We start from the raw sequence: 21,555 nt of genomic DNA on the forward strand, positions 1-21,555 counted from the left end.
CGTGCAGGAGTATTTCAATAGTAATCCTATTCTGTCAGGTGTATTTTATTTTATAAGTTTGCATTATTAAAGAGCAAGCCAGTTAGTTTTACTGTGTTTGCTGTTTTAACTATGTTTTTTCACCCAGTCCAAGCCTGAATCTTGGGCTTTGCTAGCATTTCTCCTGTCCCAGTTTGGACAGCCAGGCACGTTTCACCTGGGGAGGCAGATACACAGTTATTCTTTGTGAGCGTGAGTGTTAGTTATTCATCTGAGCGTGAGCTGTATGAGGCAGCTTCATCTTTCTTCCTTCAGCATAGAAGAGACTCTGCTGTACGTATTTAAATTCAGTTGGTTTAACTTAACCTGTTTGATACGAAATTGCAAGAGGGGAGAAACAACGGTTGGAAGCTGACATTGATCTTAGCTAGAAAGCAGAAACTAACAGTGCAGCCTCTGCATGGGGTGGGTACGTCCAAGAGACCCGGGGCTCCTTCCTTCTAGAAGCCAGACCTTACGCTGTTTCCAACAGCGCACAGCTAGTGCTTCAGTAGCTGCACGTGTGATTCCTGCCATAAACCGTTTTAGACGGTTACAAAACCTTAGGTCATATGTTATGAACTTTCTCTTAGGCTTGAAGCCTCTCCAGTGTCAAGAGAACCTATAGAGCGTGTATAGCGTAGCATGCGCCTGGCTCAGACTCCGAGTTTAACAGGAGAAGAGAGGCAAGGTAATGAGCATTCATCTTCAACTCTCATGAAGATTGTCTGTTTAGCTTGAAGCCAAAACCATGTAACTTCTCAGTTGTGACATCCGGACAGCACTTTCCAGAATGCTCCAGGGTGGTAAAGATACTCTGAATTCCAAACTTCATAACTATATTTTCCTCTAATTATTGTTATTAGGAGATGTAATCTCTAGTGATAGAGTTCAGAAGTTGGATCGAGTTACTTAAATCCCTTTCTGATGAAATACCATTTTCCCTTTCTTCAGAACACAAGACACACCCCTGCCTGACAAAAAGAAGAATGAAGAGATGCCAGTGAATATACAACGTATTACGTAACTCCAGTAATCTAATTTGATCAAACAAAAAATCAAAATTGAGTTTGATGTAAGTTTAATCTGAACAAATTGATTTAAAAATACAGTATAAATAATTCTTAACTTATATAAAACTTGATTAAGAATTCATTTTTTGTTGGTTTTTTTTTTTTTTTACTAACTTTACAAAAGAGCATTATTGAACATAGGAGCAAGACATTTTAACTATGGCCTTTTTGTTAAGACATAAAATATGTACACACTCTCACAGTACTTCTCTTTGTGCAAAATATGTACTGACTGATAGACTGTACCTTTCTGTACAAAGACAATTTCAGCTTACTTTGCATAGCAGAAAAGCAACACAAAAAACCACTAGATACATAACTTTTGTTGCTATAATACTTCAGGTAAGCCTTTTGGAAAAATTATTAGACATTAACTTTCTCATTAAGAGCCAGTTTTAATTCTAAAGCATTAATTAAGGCTATTCCAGTATTGAGGTCTTGCCAATACTTGTCCAAAACACCCATTGTCCATCGTACAATCCAAGATGTGTGCAGTGTGTTACCAGTAATTACGCCTGCTAACACATTCAGCAATTCGATATCCCAAAATTAGTCTTCTGACACTTCAAGTTTTCGTTGAGGAATATACAGAGTTCCTTGAGAGATTCTATCGGTCCCATCCGAATTTGCAGAGAGCGAAGATACTGTGTTTGGCCCTCCTGGTGTGCGGAAGAAGTTTTCTGTAACTGTCTGGGGCTCTTGGGGTGCCTTTGGAACAGAAGGCTAAAGAGAAGAGAGCAAGTTAGTTACTTTCATTTAAGGAGGAGCGGAAAAAAAAGTGAATTCTAGTTTTAGGTTTCTGCAGGATGTTAGCTAACTCATTTTTTTTCCTGAAATGTAAAAGCTTAACAACTTTTTACTGAGAAGAATATACCTGTATTCCTTGAAATATCTATAAATATATATATATCAAAAAATAATTAAATAAAATATGGTTTCTCTAATCCCCTCCTAACTCCTTTTTTAATACAAACAGATCTTAGGCAATACAGTATTACACAAAATATACAGAGAAACTTCCTCTGGAAAAAACCTGTTCTTTTAAAATCCTCTACAATCCCATTCTATTAAAAAAAGCTAACATTAAATGCAAAAACTTGAGAGTAGATTAGGAGAGTAACAAGAAGGAAAGACAAAATAACAAATGGACAATTTGTTACTAAGCGTCATCTCCAATCTATGTAAAATCCTCCTTCTAAACCAGTTGTCTCTTCACATCTTGTCATCTTCCAGCTGGCTCCACTTCCACAACAGAGAGGATACTTGTTTGTCCTGTGTGGTGCTTGGCTGCTGACTGGGGTTAAACCACCACTTTGTTCTTCCTTTCTAACCTCTCAATTATATTGTACTTGTGCTGGCCTTCACTGCCAGCTCTTTGTGGGCAGTGCTGATTTATAAAGATCAAAAAAACAGTTTATTTAAAAATTCTGCCTGCTGTAAAGGAATTACTGCACTATACTTCTCACGCAACCCATCACGGTCAAGAAGTTGCAATATATTTTTACTTACCTTCTCTTCTTGCAAGTTCATGTTTTCTGAGCTATGGCTAACGTTTTCTGGTTGTGAAGAGACTGGCATGTGCTGAAGAACAGGATTTGCAGGAACTTGCACACCAGCAGGTATTAGTCCGACGTGTTGCAGCGTAAAGTTCAGAACTGAAGAACTTGGATTTTGGGCAGAACAGGTATTGCTTGAATTGAGACAGGAGTTGCTCAGTACAGGTGCAGCAGCTATAGAAGTTGGTGACAGCATTATATTCAAGGGTGTTATATGAAAAGCAGGAATGTTAACTGCTTTCAGTTCAGACCCTGTCACTGGAATGACACCTGAAACAGAAAAATCAAGTGTTGGAGGGAATTAAAAATTGAGACTCAAGCCATTGTGTTGTGATTTCATTACCTCAGTAGGATGAGTCTGCCCACAGTCCCTTAAGCCAGACAACTGTATGCCTATTTTATTTAATACTCACCAGCAATGGGTGAGCTGTAGGTAGTGTGCTGTAATGAACATATCCCAGCTTTTTCTTTATTCAAAAAGCCTGCCTTGTTGCCATGGGTGCACTGAGTAAGAGGAATAAGATAACCAGATGGAAAGAAAGTCTGAAAAAGAAAAAGACGGTACACCTTTACCCCAAACACGTAATGAACAAAAAATGAAGTTTTTCTCCAAAGTTGCATCCCCCTGGCCTTGTTCTTATTCTTTATCCTCCATAGCCCCAGGATCCTGTATTCCATGTCTGTACTACCTTCTGTCTGAAATTAGACCAACTGACTCCAGGACACACTCTTCTAAGTAAGACTGCCCTACTGTGCAGAAGTCAGCTGGCTCCATTTCCAGCTGATATCCTCGGTGAGGAACTGGAAATCTATCTGGGATTAACACAGTGCAATTAGACTGGACAAAAGAGAAATCCTGATACTGAATACTTTTTTTTTTTTCCTCCACAAGAAACATCTAGACCCAGTGATCACCATGTCACCTCATTCTTGGATTGTGTTTTTCATGAGACAAATATTGGAAGACAATCCTTTTGCATTTACAAGTTCTGGTTTTGTCAACAGAACTGTTCTTTATTCACGTTCTCTACAGTAATAAGTCTTAACTGCAGAATACCAAATTTTACTGATGAAGAGAGTTTTGTGTGATTCCGTTGTAAATCAAAGCATTTGAGACTAAATATACACAGAGGGCTGGGGAGGTATGGGATCTCCATACTGCCTTCATCTACTTAAGTCTTAGTTGTGATCTTCATCCCAATCGAAGCCTGCAAGTCACTTCATGTCCTCTTATTTGTGTACTTAATGCAGAAATAGAAGTCCTACATTGCTACAAAATCAGGTTTTAAAAGCACACTAAAAATAATCCAACCAAAGACAATCTATGTATGTGTAGTTCATTATAGTTTTGTTTCTTTTGCAAAGACTCCAAGTGGTGTTTTCCCAGGTAATGGCAAGATGTGCTGTGGTGTCTGACAAAGCTTACCTCGTGAGCAGGAATGGCAAACGCTACAGGTATGTCTTGTTTAGTTTTGATTTTGTCCTCATCTTCTGGAATATCTTCTCTTGTACATTGGTCATAGCAACTTGTCGTGTTTTCACCTACTGTTTCGTTTTTGTTCCGTCTCTCTTCCTGGAGATTGTCCATTTCGTGATTCATTTGTGAGCTACTGGAAGGTGGTCTTTCATTTGTAATGGATTCTCCCTTTAAAAAAAGTACATACAAAACCAAAGGCAGGCATTGTAAGACTTAATGTTCTCAATTACAGGTCTATAATGATATTTATACATTTTAAAAACTAGGAAAGCAAGCTTTCTCCTTTCTCCTGATTCTCAAGTTTGTGCTATAAAAATTTCTAGTCAATAAGACAACCAGTTCCATGTTATCCCCTCTTGCTCCTTCACAGCTAGTGGATGTTTAACAGCACACGTTGTCACAACACGCTGATAACATTTTGTGACTGCGTTGGCAAGCGCAATTTAAAGCAGCCTAATAATTCACAGAGACACTAAAACATTCAGCAGCCGAGGAGTAGAAAGCAATCCAGACCCAGTTTCTCCATGTGCATCAAGTATATCTGAACCTTTTATTCTCTTGTTGTGCTGTATTATTATGCCTACGACAGTCCAACATTAACAATGTACAACATTGGATAGAAATTGGATTTTGGGCCATTCCCTGTCCAGCGACTTTTATGTGTCCGTGTTCCCTCCTAACACCTCTAAAGCCAAGAATGAACGCTAGCCATTGTATAAAGATGAGCAACCCAAACTACTTCAGAATCATTGTATAAATAGGTGAGTCTCGAAATAATGTTTTGGGAGTTGTTTTCTTTTGACTAACATCTGTACACTCTGACACATCTTCTTGGAAATAAATATTTGGAGGGGGAAGAGAGGGGAACAAGGAGAAAAATACAGCCTGATCCTAGGTTGGCTTTTCAAAGATATGTGTTATATTCTATACTGTATATTCTGCCTGATGCTTTGCAAATACCAGCAAGATGACGTGATATTTGAGAGAGCGAGATATATAAATAAACAAAAAACCAGCCCCCCAGACACCAGCAAGCACAACAAATGAATGTCATCCCTTCAAGTGTAATGTTATTTAAAACACCCACGCACACTTGCTTTAGCAAGGAACAGCAGACAACTTCAACTTTGACTTTTAACTGTTTTCATACCCTCCCGAAGGGTGGGTGTGAAGAACCCGAGAACTGGTGTTCCAAACGCCAACGTGAAATATTGTTTCGTACAGCAAAGGTTCTGCAAGTCTGCAAATCTGAAGCACAAATGCTCTTAAAGTAAGCTAAAGGCTTAAGTGTTTACAAGATAACTCCCCTGGCAGGCTCCTTTACAATTTATTTACAAATTTGACATTATCTGGTAGGCTCCTAAATCACTTTGAGAACGAGTAGGTGGCAACATCATTAAGCTATAAAATGGCATTTTAAAAATAATTTAACTTACCAGAGAAGTATCAAGGCTTTCCTCATCACTTCTATACCTTTTAATCAAATTATTCTCTTGTAATGCTTGTGATCTTTTAAGGCACCTCTGTGATGAAGTTTCTGATTTTACAGGCGGTCTTTCTTTAGCTGTCAAGGACTTCATTGGATCATCTGTAGCTACCTGATTGTCCTCTTCCTCAGTGGTTACTTTATTTAATACTTTTGAATTAATACTTTTAATTCCAGTTACATTAGCACACGGTAGAGGCTGCAACATGAAACTTGGGCTGTATGTTGTCACAGTGTGGGCTTGGGAAGGATGCAGATATATTGCATATGAAACACCAGAATGAGTATGAGGTAGTATTACTGGTGAGACTGAACTGTGGCTTGGAGGACAGACACCCAGTGGCTGGGGGAGAGCTGGCTGCTGAGAGGGTGCTGCGGTGCGAGGAGGTTCGGGCTTGGGGACTACCTCAGGCGAGGACAGATTACATTCCAAAGCAGATCTTGGTGATTTCATTTTCATCTCTTTTGCTTTCCTTAAAAAAAAAAACAAACCAAACAAAAAAATAAGCCCCAAAATATTTTAATACCTTTGTGCAGAAATGAATGCCCTGACAAATTATTTTCTGCAAGACAAAGACTTGACATAAACTGGTACTTCTCAATCCACTAAACAGAAAATAAGTGAAAAAACCAGCCTGCAGTATCAGGGGTTACCATTTTTTGCAGACTATTGCCCAACTCAAACAGAGCAAGGCTTTAACTTAATGGCCAGTGACAAAATAAAGCTTCTCACCTTAACACTTGTGCAAACTTACTTTGATTGTCCTTCCAGCTGATGTTTAGCGATTGCTGGAACCTGAGCCATTTTACTTGGGAAAGCTGATAAATTGTGATCAGTACCTGGTTGGAGGGGGAAAACAAAACAAAACTGTTAGTACATCAAACGTAGAAGTTAAACTTTGTCTTGAGACTGCGTTATTTAATGTGGCATATACATTTAATGTGAGGACACTAAGACTCGTTATCCTCAAACTGCTGCCCAGACTTGATTTGATCAGTTGGATGGTAGCTTACATCAAACAAACTTGAAAACCTCAGGTCCACTTTTTTTTTCCCCTCCAAAGAGGCTACCTAACAAGAACATGAACATTGATAGGTAATTTTCTGGCAATTTTGCAGAATACAGAACTGCTTGGATAGTAAGATCTAAAGCGTAGTTTCCACAACAAACCAGGGTGAGGGGAGTTCATAGAGAAAGATACAATATCCAGAGAATCAGTTATACTACACAAACAGAAGTTTGTAGCCAGTAAGACATCACACAAAGTCTGATATGTAAAAAGGGATTTAATATTCTTCTTAAACCCAAAATAGTAATATGCCACTCCTTGTGTATTTGGTGTGGAAGAGGAGGTTAGAGTTCCCTACAGTGTGCTGAATTTGGTCCAGATCTCAATAAATATATTTACTTTGTTGCAACCGTGCAAGCTGTGACTGGATTTGGTCCACCAAACTGGACAGAGCTTCTATTGATTGCAGAGCTTACGCACTGAACACAGATCATTTTAGCTTTGTTTTCACTATCAGTCTGGTAAGGCCTCAGATTTAGTGGCAACATGCATTTTCCCCATCTTGTCTATTTTTGACATTTCTTAAGACGTGTTTCTTGTAAGAAGGCATACCCACGCATCCGCATCTCCTATGGGAAGACGGCAAGCCTGAATATTTAATGCAAGACTACATCTGAGTTAAAAACATACTTAGAAAAAGATACAGAAATGTATTTTTCAGCTACGTACTTGTACTTATTTTAACTGGACTGGTCGGAGCAGATTGGATCTTTCTTCTGTCGTTTTCTATACTTTTAACTAACTTTATTAGAGAAGGATGCCGAGTGAAGTTTTGCTTTCCTCTTGAAGGAAAAAGGTTTTTTGAACACTGCTCTTTGGAAGGGATGGATTCTGAAATAGGTGGGGGACAGGTCGTAGAAGTTGTTTCAAGTTTTGTATCTAAAAAGCAGAAAAAAATCCAAAGAGTAAATACATATCATATGCAGATTCAGTAATTAAAAGCAGTTATTTGAGCCTGGCTTATAATTATTGAAGTACTAGCAGCAGCAAAAATGGAAATGCAAGAGTCTCAGCATGAGCACATCCGCTATGTGGAAATACATACTGGTGTGCTGTGCTGTCAAGGACCAAGGACAGTGATATGACTAGGGAAGACTTTGTGCTTAGTTTACTGTCTTTTGGTCAAAAAAAATCTAGCAGAGAAAACAAACAAACAATCAAAATCATCAGCAGAACAAAAGGAAATGACACATACACCTACCCTGAATATTTGGCAAGACCTCAGGTCCTGTCCATTTGAATGCTGGTTTTCTACCTCTCTCCTCTGTAACGTGAACTTTCTTGATAAGCTCCAGGCTACTGAGAACATTTGCTATGTCATAAAGTCTCCTAATTTTGGCTGAAATAAAATAAACAAATGTAAAGTATAGCAATTCTGATTAACAAGTTAACATGTATCAGATGAAAAATGTTATAACGCTCTTGTAGCAGCTAAAAGGAAAAACCTTTATAGTTTTTGTATACGAACAATTTTGTGGAACAGCTATTTATACTATGAAATAACATATCACAATGTAAAGTTTATATGTAAAATAGAATGACATAGATACAGATCTAGAAAAGAAAATACTGCTAAGTATATTGTGCTAAATAAAGGAAAAAAATGTCAAAACAAGTTACGTTCTGCGCAGTAACCAAACCTATACAAATTCTGTAGTGAAAATAAGTGGCTTAAAAGGGAGGTACATGCATGCAACCATGAAGATGGGAACTAGGGGGAAGAGACACACTAAAATCCAACAGGATAATCCTGCATGTTCTTTACTGTTTTCAGGTGGAGCTACTGGGGAAAAGTTTTAGGCAGCAGTCAAATTACAGGTGACTTCTGGACTGCAAAGTGAATGTGCTTAGCCCAAAGCTTCTGCTACTGAAAACTTAAAGTCTGGTAAGCCATGGAACTTGGGCCTATGCTTAACCAAGAATACGGTAAAACACATGATACCTGAAACACAGACACGTGGATGGAATGCCCTGAAAATGCTTTTATTGCGAGACAGACGTTACGGAGGAAGAAGAAAGAATGAAAACAAACCCCCTATTGACTACCCACCCGCTCTATGTCGCCATGATGCAGTGGAAAGGAAATTATGAACTGAAACCAGCGAGGATCAGTTTTCTTTTTGCATAGATACAATTCCACAAAAAAAGCAATGGAGTCTGTCTGAGAATCAAGGAGGGGTGTAATTTTCAATGAAACCCACAATTAATTCTTGATCCCTCAAGAACAGGCACATTTTTGATTATTATAGATATCCAGGCCTAGACCTAGAAGTACCTTTTCATTTGAATGGAGAGGAAGAGGAGGAAGTGTGCAGGGAACTGAGAGCAGGCTAAAAGAATGAAGAAATAATTGGCAGTTACAGCACTGGGTTTCACTTCCTCTCACGTGTAAGTTATTAACGGGACTTTTACAGAATTTCTTTAGATTTCCAACAAGTAAGTTAAATGACCAGAACACAGATTTGCATGATTCTGGGGCATCTTTGATGAAATGATGCTGAAATCTTTGACAGACTGCTTGAGGAAAGAGAAACTGTTACCAATAAGCAGCCTTGTGACGTGACTTCAGGAGAGAGGATTTAATGGACTTTTTCTCTTACGCGGTCATTATGTACCAATGACCATGCACAAGTGGGTCCCTGGTAAAAACTGCACAAGGTGTTTAGTGAGTTTTTGGAGGCTCAAATCTATTTATGGCAGGAAAAAGGTGATGGTATTTTACACTATAAAAACTTGTATTGGAATAATTCATTTAGCTTACGCTGGACATTTCTATTTAGAGTAAGATGAAAAAGCAGACAGCAACAGCAGCGTTTTACTTACTTTTAAACTTGCTTTTATCTAAGTCTTCTAACTGGTCTTCTCCAATCAAGATTTTAGCAGCAACTTCAAGGCTTACTATTTGAGGAGTCGATACAAGAAATAGCATCACAAATTTCTGACTCATCACTCGTAAAGACTTGTCTTTCCTGCTATTTACTGATGCTGCAGCAGACAGGAGAAAGGATTAAATTATTAAGTGACACGCCAGCTACAAACATTTTTAAAAGACTGAAGAAACTTGTCAGTAACAATTATTATAAGAACAAGCAACACAGCAACTAGGCAGGGCCGATGTGGACTCCAGAATCATGCCTCTGTATGGCAAGAATCAGATAATTAGGTGGATACCAAGTTTAACTACAAAGAGACAGTGCGATGTTTCCCCCGTATACATTTCCTGTTGTCTGACAACTTCTGCTCTTAAAGATGCTTAACTGCAGGTTATACAACGTATTTAACAATCTTTAATTAACGTTTCTTCCATGAATCAAACCTAAATTAAAAAGTAAATTAATGGAGTAATTTATACTTTTGGCTTCTATAACATTCAGTGGTAACAAATCCTGCAACTGGATTGTACGTTGGGTATGTTTGCTGGTTTTACCTGATGCCCCCTTGTTCTTGCACTGTAAAAGCAAGATACATGTGCAAGAATTGAATGAATAGAGAACTGAAAGAGCATAGAGCACTTTTCTCACCACAAACAGCTGCGGTGCCTTTCAGGCAGTCGCATTTCAGAAAAAAAAGTCCAATAAATAAATGCGTTTTCCAAGTTCATAGATATTTATCATTACAAGCACATATTATTCTTGGCATTCTAGAGAATTATTACCAGCACGAAATTCCATTCCTGGGAGCTCGACAAAAGACATTTCTGAATGCTCATTTGAGCCAAGAGATCTTGCCATTTCTTCATTTCTTTCACCATCGAGATCAAATTCATGCTCATACTCTCTTTTCTTGATCATCTGAATTTGTTGTGTATATTTGTTCTCTTCTCCAACTTTTTTCAAAGCCTGCAGGGTTTTGGAGAGATTGTGTCGCCCATGCCAAGCATATCTGTTTTTGGCAAGGCGGCTCACCATGTGTAGGCTCTCTAGCACGTTCACAATATCATATATGCGTCTACGTTCAACATCTGGGGGAAAAAAAAAAACCAAGAAAGATGAACATGACATCTCTACTACATAAAATGTTTCATCATGCATTTACCTGAAACATGGTTTGCACAGAGAAGGGATCAGTTTCCTATACTTCCCTCTCCTCTTAATACACTTCTAAGCCATTTTCGCTAATTCCTCGTTACAAAGGTTTCTGAAAATAACCTTCATAGATCTTGCCAGCAAGGAAAAGAAAACAATTCTTGCTTTAGATATGGAAGGACTTGCTTTTCCACAGTTATACTTGGTTTACAGCATTCCTTAAGAAATAAAACTTACTGTTGCCAGAAGAGCCATTAGATGGGTTTCAATACAGCTTTAAAAAAAACCCAAAGCATTTTTAATTATTCATTGCATCAATTTCAGATCGTCTCATTAAATATCCTTGGAAACTCATGGTAGACAACTGTTTTGTAACTTGCTTTTATATGTTACTCTGTTAACACACTGTCCTTTTATCTTTTGTCTGTTAAATTCTTGGTTTTGACTAGGCATTTTCTAAGAGATGTTATTTTGTACAAAGTATAAATAGAATAGGCGTTTTGTTTAATTTGCAATTCATCCCTCTTCTGTGTCCCCCAACATATTCTGAAGATAATGACACCAAAAATTTTATAGCAGTATGATTTATAACTATTATCAGTGTTACAATCTGTAGAATACTGTAATTTCATAGCTCTCTGATAAAAAAAAGCTTCAGCTTAATGTTAGCAACTCAGACTCTCGGTAGATCATTGGTGTGATATAAAAATAGTGATACACAATGAGAAAGTTAAATTATAAAGAGCAGAAAGTAGTTTCTTGCTTTGATGTCACGATTGGACAAGAAGTTGTGGGTTCAGCTTGAGAAACGCTAGTTCCTGCCGCAAAAATCCAACCACGAATCTTAGTTATCATCTCTAGATCCAAAAAACTGCAACTGGTTATTTGTGGTATCGGCAATAATTTAGATGTTTAATATTAAACGAAATTCAGAGTTTCTCAATTCAGTTCACTGAAGAAACTTTAGCTTTTTAAAAGAATTGCTTTAAGAATGAAGAGTTTAAAGCTGGGTTTAAATACGTTTGAGAGTACACAGTAAGCATTCAAAATTTTAGGGAGCAAAAATATACTAACACAAATGGTACGTTATTGGCACATTTGCATGAAGGAATATATAATAGCATCTACACCAACTTACTAAGCTCTTCAGCTACTTCGTCAAGGCAAATGTAATTACTCTCTGCAGTGCTGGGGTAATCAGGATATCGAGCTAAGAATTTATGACACAGTAATCCTAGACTTTTCTCTTTGCGACTTGGTTGAGATTTTTCATATTCATCTCCCGATAAGTGCTCCTACATGGGAATAAGAAAAAGAGAATTTGAGATTTTTGACAATATGTAAACATAGCTATTTAACAGCTTCATTGTGAGCACTGTCAAAGGCCCAGTGTTCTCCCTTTGTCCTCAACAGCTGTGAAATAAAACCAGCAAAACATTACCTGTTGTATGTAACTAGACAATATCCTTACTTATATTTGGTAAATACTCCAAAATCAAAACTTAAAAAAAAGCTGTAGTATGTTAATGTATAACTTTTTATACTGAATAAACAGCCTTCAGCTGGCTTTAAAAAAAAAGTAAATAAAGAAGACACCTTTACAACATACCTGCAAACAGTGCTTCGCCTGTAGGACCTCACTTGCGTTGTTTGACAGTTCCCTTCTCTGTTCTCTGCTCCTAATCTCAGGACTAGCTGCACTAATCAGCATTTTCAGGTTCGAAGTAGGCGTCCATGGATCTGCTGGAAGGATTTCTTTAGGTTTTGGAGGTGTGGTTAGAGGCTGACAGTCGGGCTGTATCTGTGTCAATACCGAATGTGAGGTAGCTGCTTGTTTCAAAGGGGTTTTCAATACGCTTCTGTATGGCTCAGAAGAATGATTTTCCTGCACACCAAGACAAAGAAAAACTGTGATGTTAAAAACCAGAAGCACTAGAATCCATTCGTTGATAACAAAGTGGGATAGAGATCAGTTACGTTTTTTGGGTAGCTCAAAGTCAAACGTTGCAGTCTTACTCCGAACCAACGAACCCCCTCCCTGAAACCATTTCTTTGACCGTGCCTTTAGCTTAAGACACGGGGCCCATGGTATTCTTGAGGTAATTTTCCTTTTCTTTCCCTCTAGGGAAAATACAGTCAGAATGAACGTTAATCCGTAGCAGAAAGCTATAAAGAACGACTGAAACACCTTTTATTAAGAAAAAGCAAAAGGAAAGGGGAGCCAGGAAGAAGTACTGCTCGTTACAAAACCGGTGGATAAAGGTCGTCAGGTAAAGTTTTAGGTAGTTTTGTTAAGGATAGAAATTAAAGTGAACGTAAAATGCGCTCGATTACTGCCATCCAACGTTTTTTACACGCGTTCGTTCAGACTAACGTGATTTCACGCCCGAGGTGCTGCAAACGGCTCAGAACGGGCACCCCGGGGCTGTCACCGCTCCGGGCCCCGCCGGCAGAGCCCCGCCGACCCCAGCCCACCGCACCCGCGGGAGACAGCAAGCCCGGGGCGGGGGGGGGGCGGGTTTTGGCTGCCGGTTTGGTTTCCCACCGGAGGAAAGCGAGGCGGCATTACCTTGTCGTCGGTCCCCATCTCCCCGCCCGCCTGCTGCATTCTCCCGCCGCCGCCGCGCAGCCTTAGGAGGCGAGCCCCGCCGGTCCCGCCGCGGCGCTCCGCATCGCAGGTCCCGCCGGTTCTGCGGGGCGGCAGGAGGGAAGCGTTAGCGGGGAAGGCGGCGGCGGCGGCGACTCCCGTGACGGGCCGGGCGGGCGGGCGGCGGCGGCGCCCACCTTGGCCGGTTCCCGCCACCCTCGCTGCCGCCGGGGACGTCTCGTCGCCTCCCGCCTCTGGGCCCGGCCCGCGCGCGCCCGGCGGCCCGCGCCCGCCGCCCAACGGCCCGGCCCGGCCCCGCCCCGCCCCGCCCGCGCCGCACCGGCCGCTGACGGCGCAGCGCCGCCGATTGGCCGCCGGCGGCGGGCGGGGCCCTTCCGGGATCCGGTTTAAACATTTGGCGCCACCGCCGTACCTAGAGAGCTGTTTCCCTCCGCTCCAGCTCCGTCGCCTGCCCGCTACCCACCACCCCACGACGCGTGAGAGCCGTCACCCACCGGGAGCGGTGCCGCCGCTGCCCGCGCCCGCCCGGTCCCGTCCCGTCCCGCCGCGCGGCCGCTCCCGGTGCCGATTTGAATTCAACCCGCTGAGCCGCCGAGGGAAGGTGGGGCGGCTCAGCCAATCACCTCGCGGCCCTCCGCCCCGCGCAGCCAATCGGAGCGCGGCGTTCCCCGGCCGTTCCCTCCTCCCGCCGCCGGCGGACGGGGGGGGGAAGTCGGGTCTCGGGCCGGGCTGGGGGTTTGGCGGGTTCGCGGCGCGGGAACCGGGGCGCGCGGGGGAGGGCGCGCGCGCCTCCCTCCCTCCCTCTTTCCCTCCCGGCCCCAACGGCTGCTGGCGCGAGGGGGAGCGGGCGGGAGGGGATTAACGGGGTGAGCCCGGGCGTGGGGCACTAATTGGTTTAGCGGAGCTAATTATCTGCCGCCGCTTCTCCCTGTTTGTCAGAGGCCGAGCCGGTCGGTCGTCCCTCACGGCCGCCGCCCCTCACAGCCGTCGTCCGCGGCTGTGGCGCCCGTTCGCGCGGTCCCGTGGCCTTTACGCTCTTTAAAACCAACGAAATACATCGTCGTGCCCCAGGCCAGCCTCCTGCCCGGACCGCGCTCTGGCCCGGGGGCAGGAGGGGAGGCCCGCCGGCCTTCCAGGCTGAGCTTCACCGGCCCGGCCCGGGAGCCCGAGGCCGAGACAGCCCGGGGAAGGCTTCTTCATCTAACGTGGGCGCAGCCTGCTTCTGAAAAGAGATTCAAGTAACTCATGTGCTTTTAACTGTGAGGAAAAGCACTTATCAAAAAGAAAAAAAAAAGTTTAATAACTCACTGATTGCATGGCTTATTGTGGGATGGGATCACTGACTATTGACTCTCTGGCACAGGGGTATTCTTAGTGCCCCCTGAGATAAGATTCAGAAGCTGTCTGGTGTTAAGACGGGCTGTACTGCTTATCGCAGATGTTACAACACTTCTATTTTGCAGGTAGACATTTGGGATTCAAAACCACTTTACTTAGGGCATTTTTTTATACTGGAGCTAGGACTGCATAAGGACAAAACCTTCTAACGTAACAGTATAGATTTCTGAAAGGAAGTCTTTGAAAGCATGTAAATTCAAATTGAAAAATTACCCGAGTAACCTTCACCCCTTGGTATCACCAGCCATGTAACAGCCAAAGTTTATTCTCTCGCAGTACCTACATGCCTCACCTTCAAAAGCAAGGTTTAGGATTGGGTGGACATTGGCTCTTTTTCCTTGTTTGTGCTCTTATACAATTACTGTGCACTGGCTTCTTTTTGTAAAAGGTGCACTAGAAGGTGTAATTGTTATGTGTTCCGGTAACCCACAATTGGTGCGTGACTCACAAGAAGTACAATTATAAATACTAAAAAATGGTGCGTGGTTTTTTTTTTTCCCTCCCAGGGATAATCACATGCAATACCATGTTTGCTGGGATTTGAGTTACTTACAGGAAGAGCAAATGCATTCATGTGTTTCAGATATCAAACTAGCAAAAAAAAAAAAAAAATCAGACTTTTACATTCAAGCTTGATTACTTTTTTCATTTATGCTGAGCTTTGAAAGTTACCCTTGCGCCCTAATCAAGAAGCCATTATCTCTGTTGAAACACATTGTAGTATCTCTCGTGCCCTTTGTTCAGGGGAGATCTTTCCTAGTCTCAAAGTTAGCCTTACAATCTGTCCATTTTGACAGGATCAGATATTTTAAAGTAAAGGTTAAAAGAATTGCTAGCATTATTACAGTTATTGAAATAATTATTCTGTTGGTAACTTGTGTGCCTCTTTTGTGGTCTTCCTTACTATGCTTCTGCCTTTGCCTTTTTGAGATTATACAAATATATGGAGCAGTCAATCGGTGTGCTCAGTTGCAGCCATCTATTTAAACTGTTTGTATTTCCTTCTGCTCTTGCTTGAGTTGCTCTCTGTAGCCCTAGGTATAAGAAGCAGCGATTATGTTCTCTGCTAGGTACCTTTTAAGGAGAAAAGCATAAGGATTACAAGTTTTATGGCCCTGACTGGGAACCAGAGGCACCAGTACCAAGTTAAGAATAGGTGCTTTTAATGTATAACCTTGAAGCCTTTTGCATGATGATTCTCATGTGGGATGTTTGCTAGTTTCAAGTAATGTGCCGAATCAAGATACCACTTGATGCCAGAAATCAGTGGTGGAGAGTGATGTGTAATTTTGTCTGTGCTAGTTCAACTAAAGTGTTACTTGAAGCATTTTTATACTCTTTAGAGTATGTGTGATATATCCTAGTGGTTTAGCCGAATCCAATGAATGATAAGCTAGGATTATATGTAAGGTGGTAATATGTAAACTGAAGTGCTTCTAGTGCCTGTATTCTAGTTAAGCATGCCTCCGGATCTTGCCCATAGATATTTTCCTCTTCCTGTAGCAGCATTAGCTATGCGCTATGCCAAAGAAAGCACTAATCTGGTTTGCTTTGCATGCTCTGCTCAGAGTTGTACTTCTTGTATGAACATATGTTGTCAATAATGGATTTGTTTTAGCATGATCACAAGGCAGCAAAGTTCAACATCTTGTGCTTGTGTGCTTCATGGATGCGATGCTGTACTTCTGTCAAGCGGAATTGTAATTAATGGCTCACATAAAACCAAATGCATAAAGGATTTTACTGAAATCATTCTTATCGGGTAATTCCATGTATAAGATCACTTACAGGTTGCGCAGGGAGGTGGTGGAATCTTTGGAGATATTCGAAAGCCGTCTGGACCTGGTCCTGGGCAAGAGGCTTTAGGTGGCCCTGCTTGAGCAGGGGGTTGGACAAGATGACCTCCAGAGGTCCCTTCCAGCCTCAGGCATTCTGTGAGATGTCTAGTGATTACATCTCTGAACATAATCTGTTGTGAAGTTCAAAATAAATCACTGATGGTATGTGAATTTAAAAGATTCTGTGGTTTGTACAGCCTTCAGAAAACTGAACTTTCTGTAGCTTTCTGCCCTGCTGCCTGATTGTTCAGACTATTTTAGGCTGCTTTCCTCAAGGAACTAGTTTGCGATTACTCTTTCTAGGACTGGAATTGTGAATTTGTAAGCAATAGTTGCCTGCAGGAGGTTTGCAGGAAAGTGCCTCAAGTTAGGCATCCGATTCTGTTGTTGAAATACTGCTCGTAGGGAATCCTTGTGAATGCTATTTATTGCATATGTCTCTTTCAGTTGTCATGTTTTCTTGTAATGTTTCTTTTATTTAAGCAAATTTTAAAGGCAATAGATATCCCTCTTTTATTATACCTTAATTCTAATGTCTGATGGGTATCGAGGAGAAACTGCAGTCTTCAGCAGGTATGTACTTCTAGTCAAGAAGTTCATGATATAAGCAGACCCTGAAATACCTCAGAAATCTCTCAGTAGATTGGGTTAAGTATTTGATATATTTTAAGTATAGATAACGAAATTATTTTCTTCAATAAAAATGAAAAGAAGGCAGAGTAGATTTAGAAGTGTAATGTAGTAGTTAGAAACCACAGCTTTTTCCTTATGCAGATGCTTCTGTAATGTTAACCTCTCCAGTCACTTCAAAATTCTGTAGTAATTGGGATTATAACATTTATCATTTTGTTGTCCTCATCTTCGCTCTGGGTTGTGTTGTTAACAAAAACATATCTTTGTTTCAGAGCTATGAATAAAGTTTTCCAGAGCGTGAAGATAACTTAAGACTCTGCCTCTCGCAGAAGTGGTGTAAGCACTTGGGTTCACTAGAGGTCAGACTTCTTTTACTCCGTTGTATCTACAAGACGAGACCGCTGTTAAGTCATGGAGATGTGCTTGCAGGCTGTATTCACGTCATATTATTTACCCAGCAAAATGACATGTGTAATTTTGTACAGTGTATAACAGCACTAAATGGCTTTTAAATTATTTAAAAAAAAAAGACTTTTAAAGATTAAATATATACAGTAGGGAACTGATGGCAAATAAAGTGATATGCGGCAGACTAAAAAGACACAATGTCTAAAAGTCATCTAATGTATTTTTGCCATCCAGTATTTCTGCAGACAGCGGCATGTACTCCACATAGCCTGGGCGGTCAGTAAGATCAGCTCCGCGGTAGATGTACGCAGCCTTACTTGCATGTAGGTACGGAAAGGAATCACTGCTGCCACTTGCCTGCCCGGGAACTGGTGCGGCTGCAGGGAGAAATGATGGGAGAGAAATAACTGGCAGCCCCAAATCTGAGTGCGGGAGCGGCGCTCGGTGGCCGCCGCAGTGGGATGGGAGCAGCTCGGTGCGGGGCACAGCACCGGGGTCAGGAGGTGGCAGTGCCTGGTCCAGAAAGCACTGCGGAGTGCTTTGCTCGAGCCTTACCTAATTTTCCATTCATTAGTCTGCATAAAATTAAATCATATTAAGGCGTATTATTGAATGAGTTGATTCAATTTAACTTCAGTTTATTTGCTTTCAGTTGTTACATTAGCTTTTAAAATTAGGCAAATTAAATCCGCTGGTCAAACTCTGAGGTGAAGGCTGGGAAGGAAACAAAAAAACCATGATGGAAACCTGGATTCCTAAACAAACAAATCCCTTTTTCAGGCATGCTAATTTCAGGGAATGCTAATTAAAACTTAATGCATGCACCAGAAACTACACCGCAAGAATATTAATAGCATGGTACAAAGAGAAATAGAGATGTAGTGTTTTGGTGCTTCACTTCTGTAGGTATATTCTTTCTGTTAAGATGAATTATTAGGAAAAGAAGATAACAGCACAGAAATGTGTGTATATTCAAGATCAAACACGTCTGAGGTTCAACAGGACACTTTCTTAGCACTGGTGCTGAGCATATAGCATGAAGAGTTTAGAGTACTCAGTAAAGAGCATGTTTCTACTTCAAATGCATTCCACTCTTTGTAGTCAAACATTTTACAGGTAATAGCATCTAAACTATTTTAGTGTATTGTAAATTTTGTTCTCTCAGCTCATCTCTGAAATGTTATCTCTAGTAAGAGTTGAGACTCGTGGCCATTTAAGTGAATCAATTTTTTTGAGAAATGAAGAGGAATTCTGCTTGCCGAAGCGAAACATACAGACAAGTCTTTCACTGAGATGTTATTTCCTGATCCAAATCTAAAGTGTAAGTTGGAGCAAAGGCCTGTTTGCTTCATGTCCTTGAATTAGAGGATTAGATTTATTTTTTTTTTTTACTGCTTTGTGTGCTTTCCACCCAGCTCACTGAAGTCAGAAGTTCATGGGCCAGCTAAAACACAGGGCCAACTCTGTTCCTGAAAAGAGATTATTATAATAGTGACAGAACCCACATTTTATACACATATATGAAAACAAATAGCATTTCTACAGAACCTGCAGATCCATTGCACATTGCATGCTTTGGTCTTATAGGGATCTATACTGCAAGCTTCAGTGTCCATCAGCCCAAGCTTCTTTGTGTTCGATATTCTCCCAGCACTGCCTTTTGCTGAGGACTGAAAGGAAGGTGAGAAGACAAATGCTCAGAGAGGATGAGACAGGAGCAATAAAGACGAGGGGCGGATAAATGTTGAAGAGATGAGAAGTGTCAATAGTGCTTGTGTACGAACCAAGCAGTTACGAGGGGCTGTGACGGTATTCATTCTCAGTTGGGATCTGTTGAAGAGAGGTGCTCTTTTAGTGCTACTTCGATAGCACCAGGCAGCGTTGTTATAATGTCATGAGCTCTGCTGTGATATCGCAGAGCTTACTGTTGCATAGGGGTCAAGCACACATGATAGTATTAAGTAGTATCTGATATTACTCTTTGACCAAAAACTTGGAATGACTATACAATAAAAGAAGTTAATTCCCTGCCAAAATGTTTTATGTGATGGAGTAAAAAGCTTGCTATAATATTGTTATATGCAGGAGCCTTTGGAAGATCTTATTTCCCTGATTGATTGTGCTACTGAAATAGCTTAATTTATTTCGTATTTCTTCTGTCACGTATTTATAGTGGAATCTAGCATGCGTTCTTAAAGCAGCCTGTGAAGCATTTTTCTTAAGACCTGATTTCATTAGGTTCTTGCCAACAAGCAGCATCTAAGTTCTTATTCAAAAGGACTCCTACTGCACAGACACATCCAAAAGTTAATATTCATTGAAAACGCAGATTCTTACACAAATTCCATCCCCACTCAGTGCTTTAGCTGAGAAATGACACATGTAATGTTACATGGCATGTCAATAGCAGAATACTTTGTACTGTAGGATTAACAAAACAGACTACACTGACATTGTACAGACATACTTTACTCCTCTGGTTCAACTGAATGGATTCACAATATTCTTGGGTTGAATTGTTTGGCTTAACTCATCGAGTTGGGAGAATGCTGCATTCACACCACGGAATGAATTTTCCTCTAGTATAAACTGCCCGGTTTCAGAGGATTTACATCAGGAATGAATTTGGTTCAAGAACATTAATAGTATTTTCTATTTGAAGATTTTTCTCCATTTCAATGAAATTCTCCTTTCCCTGAATTGTTGTACCATATTATATTTGAAAGCTGTTTCTTTGAGTTTGCTCTTCACATGTCTTGCTTTAAACCTTCTGGCCAGCTTTGCCTTTCTAACTCGAGCCATCTTTTCATCTTAAGGTGCTTCTTGCTCTGTAGGTTCTCTTGCTCTAACTCCTGATAGCTCATTTGTTTCACGTTGACTCTCTTTTAAGCCTGCTCTTGGGTAATCCCATCCACAAGAGGTGTGTTCTTGCAGGCTGTCAGGTACCACAGTGACGGGCCCGTGATAGGCGCCTGCACTGGGACATGAGTGTGCATTACAATTATCTCTAAGTTTGTGATGTGCTGGTGAACGCACTGAACAAGGACTCAGCATTCCTCTTTCCTTCTTTCTGCCATCTTTCTGGCTGACAGGATTGCTTACTGAATGACCTTCTGCAATTTGAGATGCCTGGTTTTTTCAAAGGTACTCGGCACCATATGCTCTGTAGCCAGTCTTCCTTGTAGTAAGTACATCTGAAAGTCAGACTGTTAGTTCGTCTGTGCTGTGGATTCCACGTTGCGGAATGGGTAATAAAAATTCCTTACTTCTTGGAAATGGCATGCATTATAATGGCATAAAGGGAACAGGGGATTCTGAGTTTCTTCCGTGTGCAATTAAAAGCAAAATTCTGTTATGAATTGAAAACAGACTTTTCTTTCCATTAGCTAGTTTTCCTGTGTCTTCTGTGTGTAGAGGGCGTTATTCAGCACTGCACAGATAACCTTTTTCTTTTCTCCCCTAAGAGAATGCTGCTTGAGTGCAGTAAATCCACCACAAAGCCCATAATATCTGAAATAAACTTTACTTGCACCTGCCATCTTCTGTTCCAAATGCCATCTCTATTGAAACACTCCTCTGTAGTCTGTATATAGCACCTTAACCAAGCTGAATTATTTCATCTGCCGCAAAGGGATTAAACATGTCAACAGTAATTATCTTTGCCTTATTCTCTGGCAGTTGTTTTTCCTTAAATACCCTCAGAGGTTCATTGTAACTTTCTCACTAAATCTCTTGCTGCATAAATCTATCAAGGTATAATTTGCTGGCATAGCAAGTGCTGACATGTGTCCACTCTTGCAAACAGAAGATGGTCAGGAGGATTCTACTCGTAAATGCTAGTCTGTGTTGTTCTAGTTGAGATCCCAGCTGAGCTTACACTCTGCTTGGAAGCCTGTTAGGCTGCTGCTAGAAAGTGATTCTAATCTAGGAGAGGACTGAGATTTTTTGCAAAGTTTTATGTTATT

At 41.0% G+C, this 21,555-nt stretch overlaps 1 protein-coding gene across 1 annotated transcript; it reads right to left on the minus strand.

Moving 5' to 3' along the window:
• Window positions 1-1,088: 1,088 nt before the first annotated feature.
• E2F8 (E2F transcription factor 8) lies at window positions 1,089-13,377 on the minus strand. Its single transcript, XM_050897834.1, has 13 exons — window positions 13,275-13,377; window positions 12,315-12,590; window positions 11,844-12,000; window positions 10,336-10,641; window positions 9,504-9,665; window positions 7,882-8,019; window positions 7,350-7,559; window positions 6,366-6,450; window positions 5,561-6,083; window positions 4,074-4,292; window positions 3,061-3,190; window positions 2,601-2,917; window positions 1,089-1,814 (listed from the first exon to the last, which is right to left on the minus strand). Exons 1-13 carry the CDS (start codon window positions 13,311-13,313, stop codon window positions 1,641-1,643), a joined length of 2,736 nt encoding a protein of 911 aa, XP_050753791.1. The 5' UTR covers window positions 13,314-13,377; the 3' UTR covers window positions 1,089-1,640.
• Between the last annotated feature and the right edge of the window lie 8,178 nt (window positions 13,378-21,555).

Source organism: Gymnogyps californianus, chromosome 5, assembly GCF_018139145.2.
Source record: "Gymnogyps californianus isolate 813 chromosome 5, ASM1813914v2, whole genome shotgun sequence".
Classification (NCBI taxonomy): Eukaryota; Metazoa; Chordata; class Aves; order Accipitriformes; family Cathartidae; genus Gymnogyps; species Gymnogyps californianus.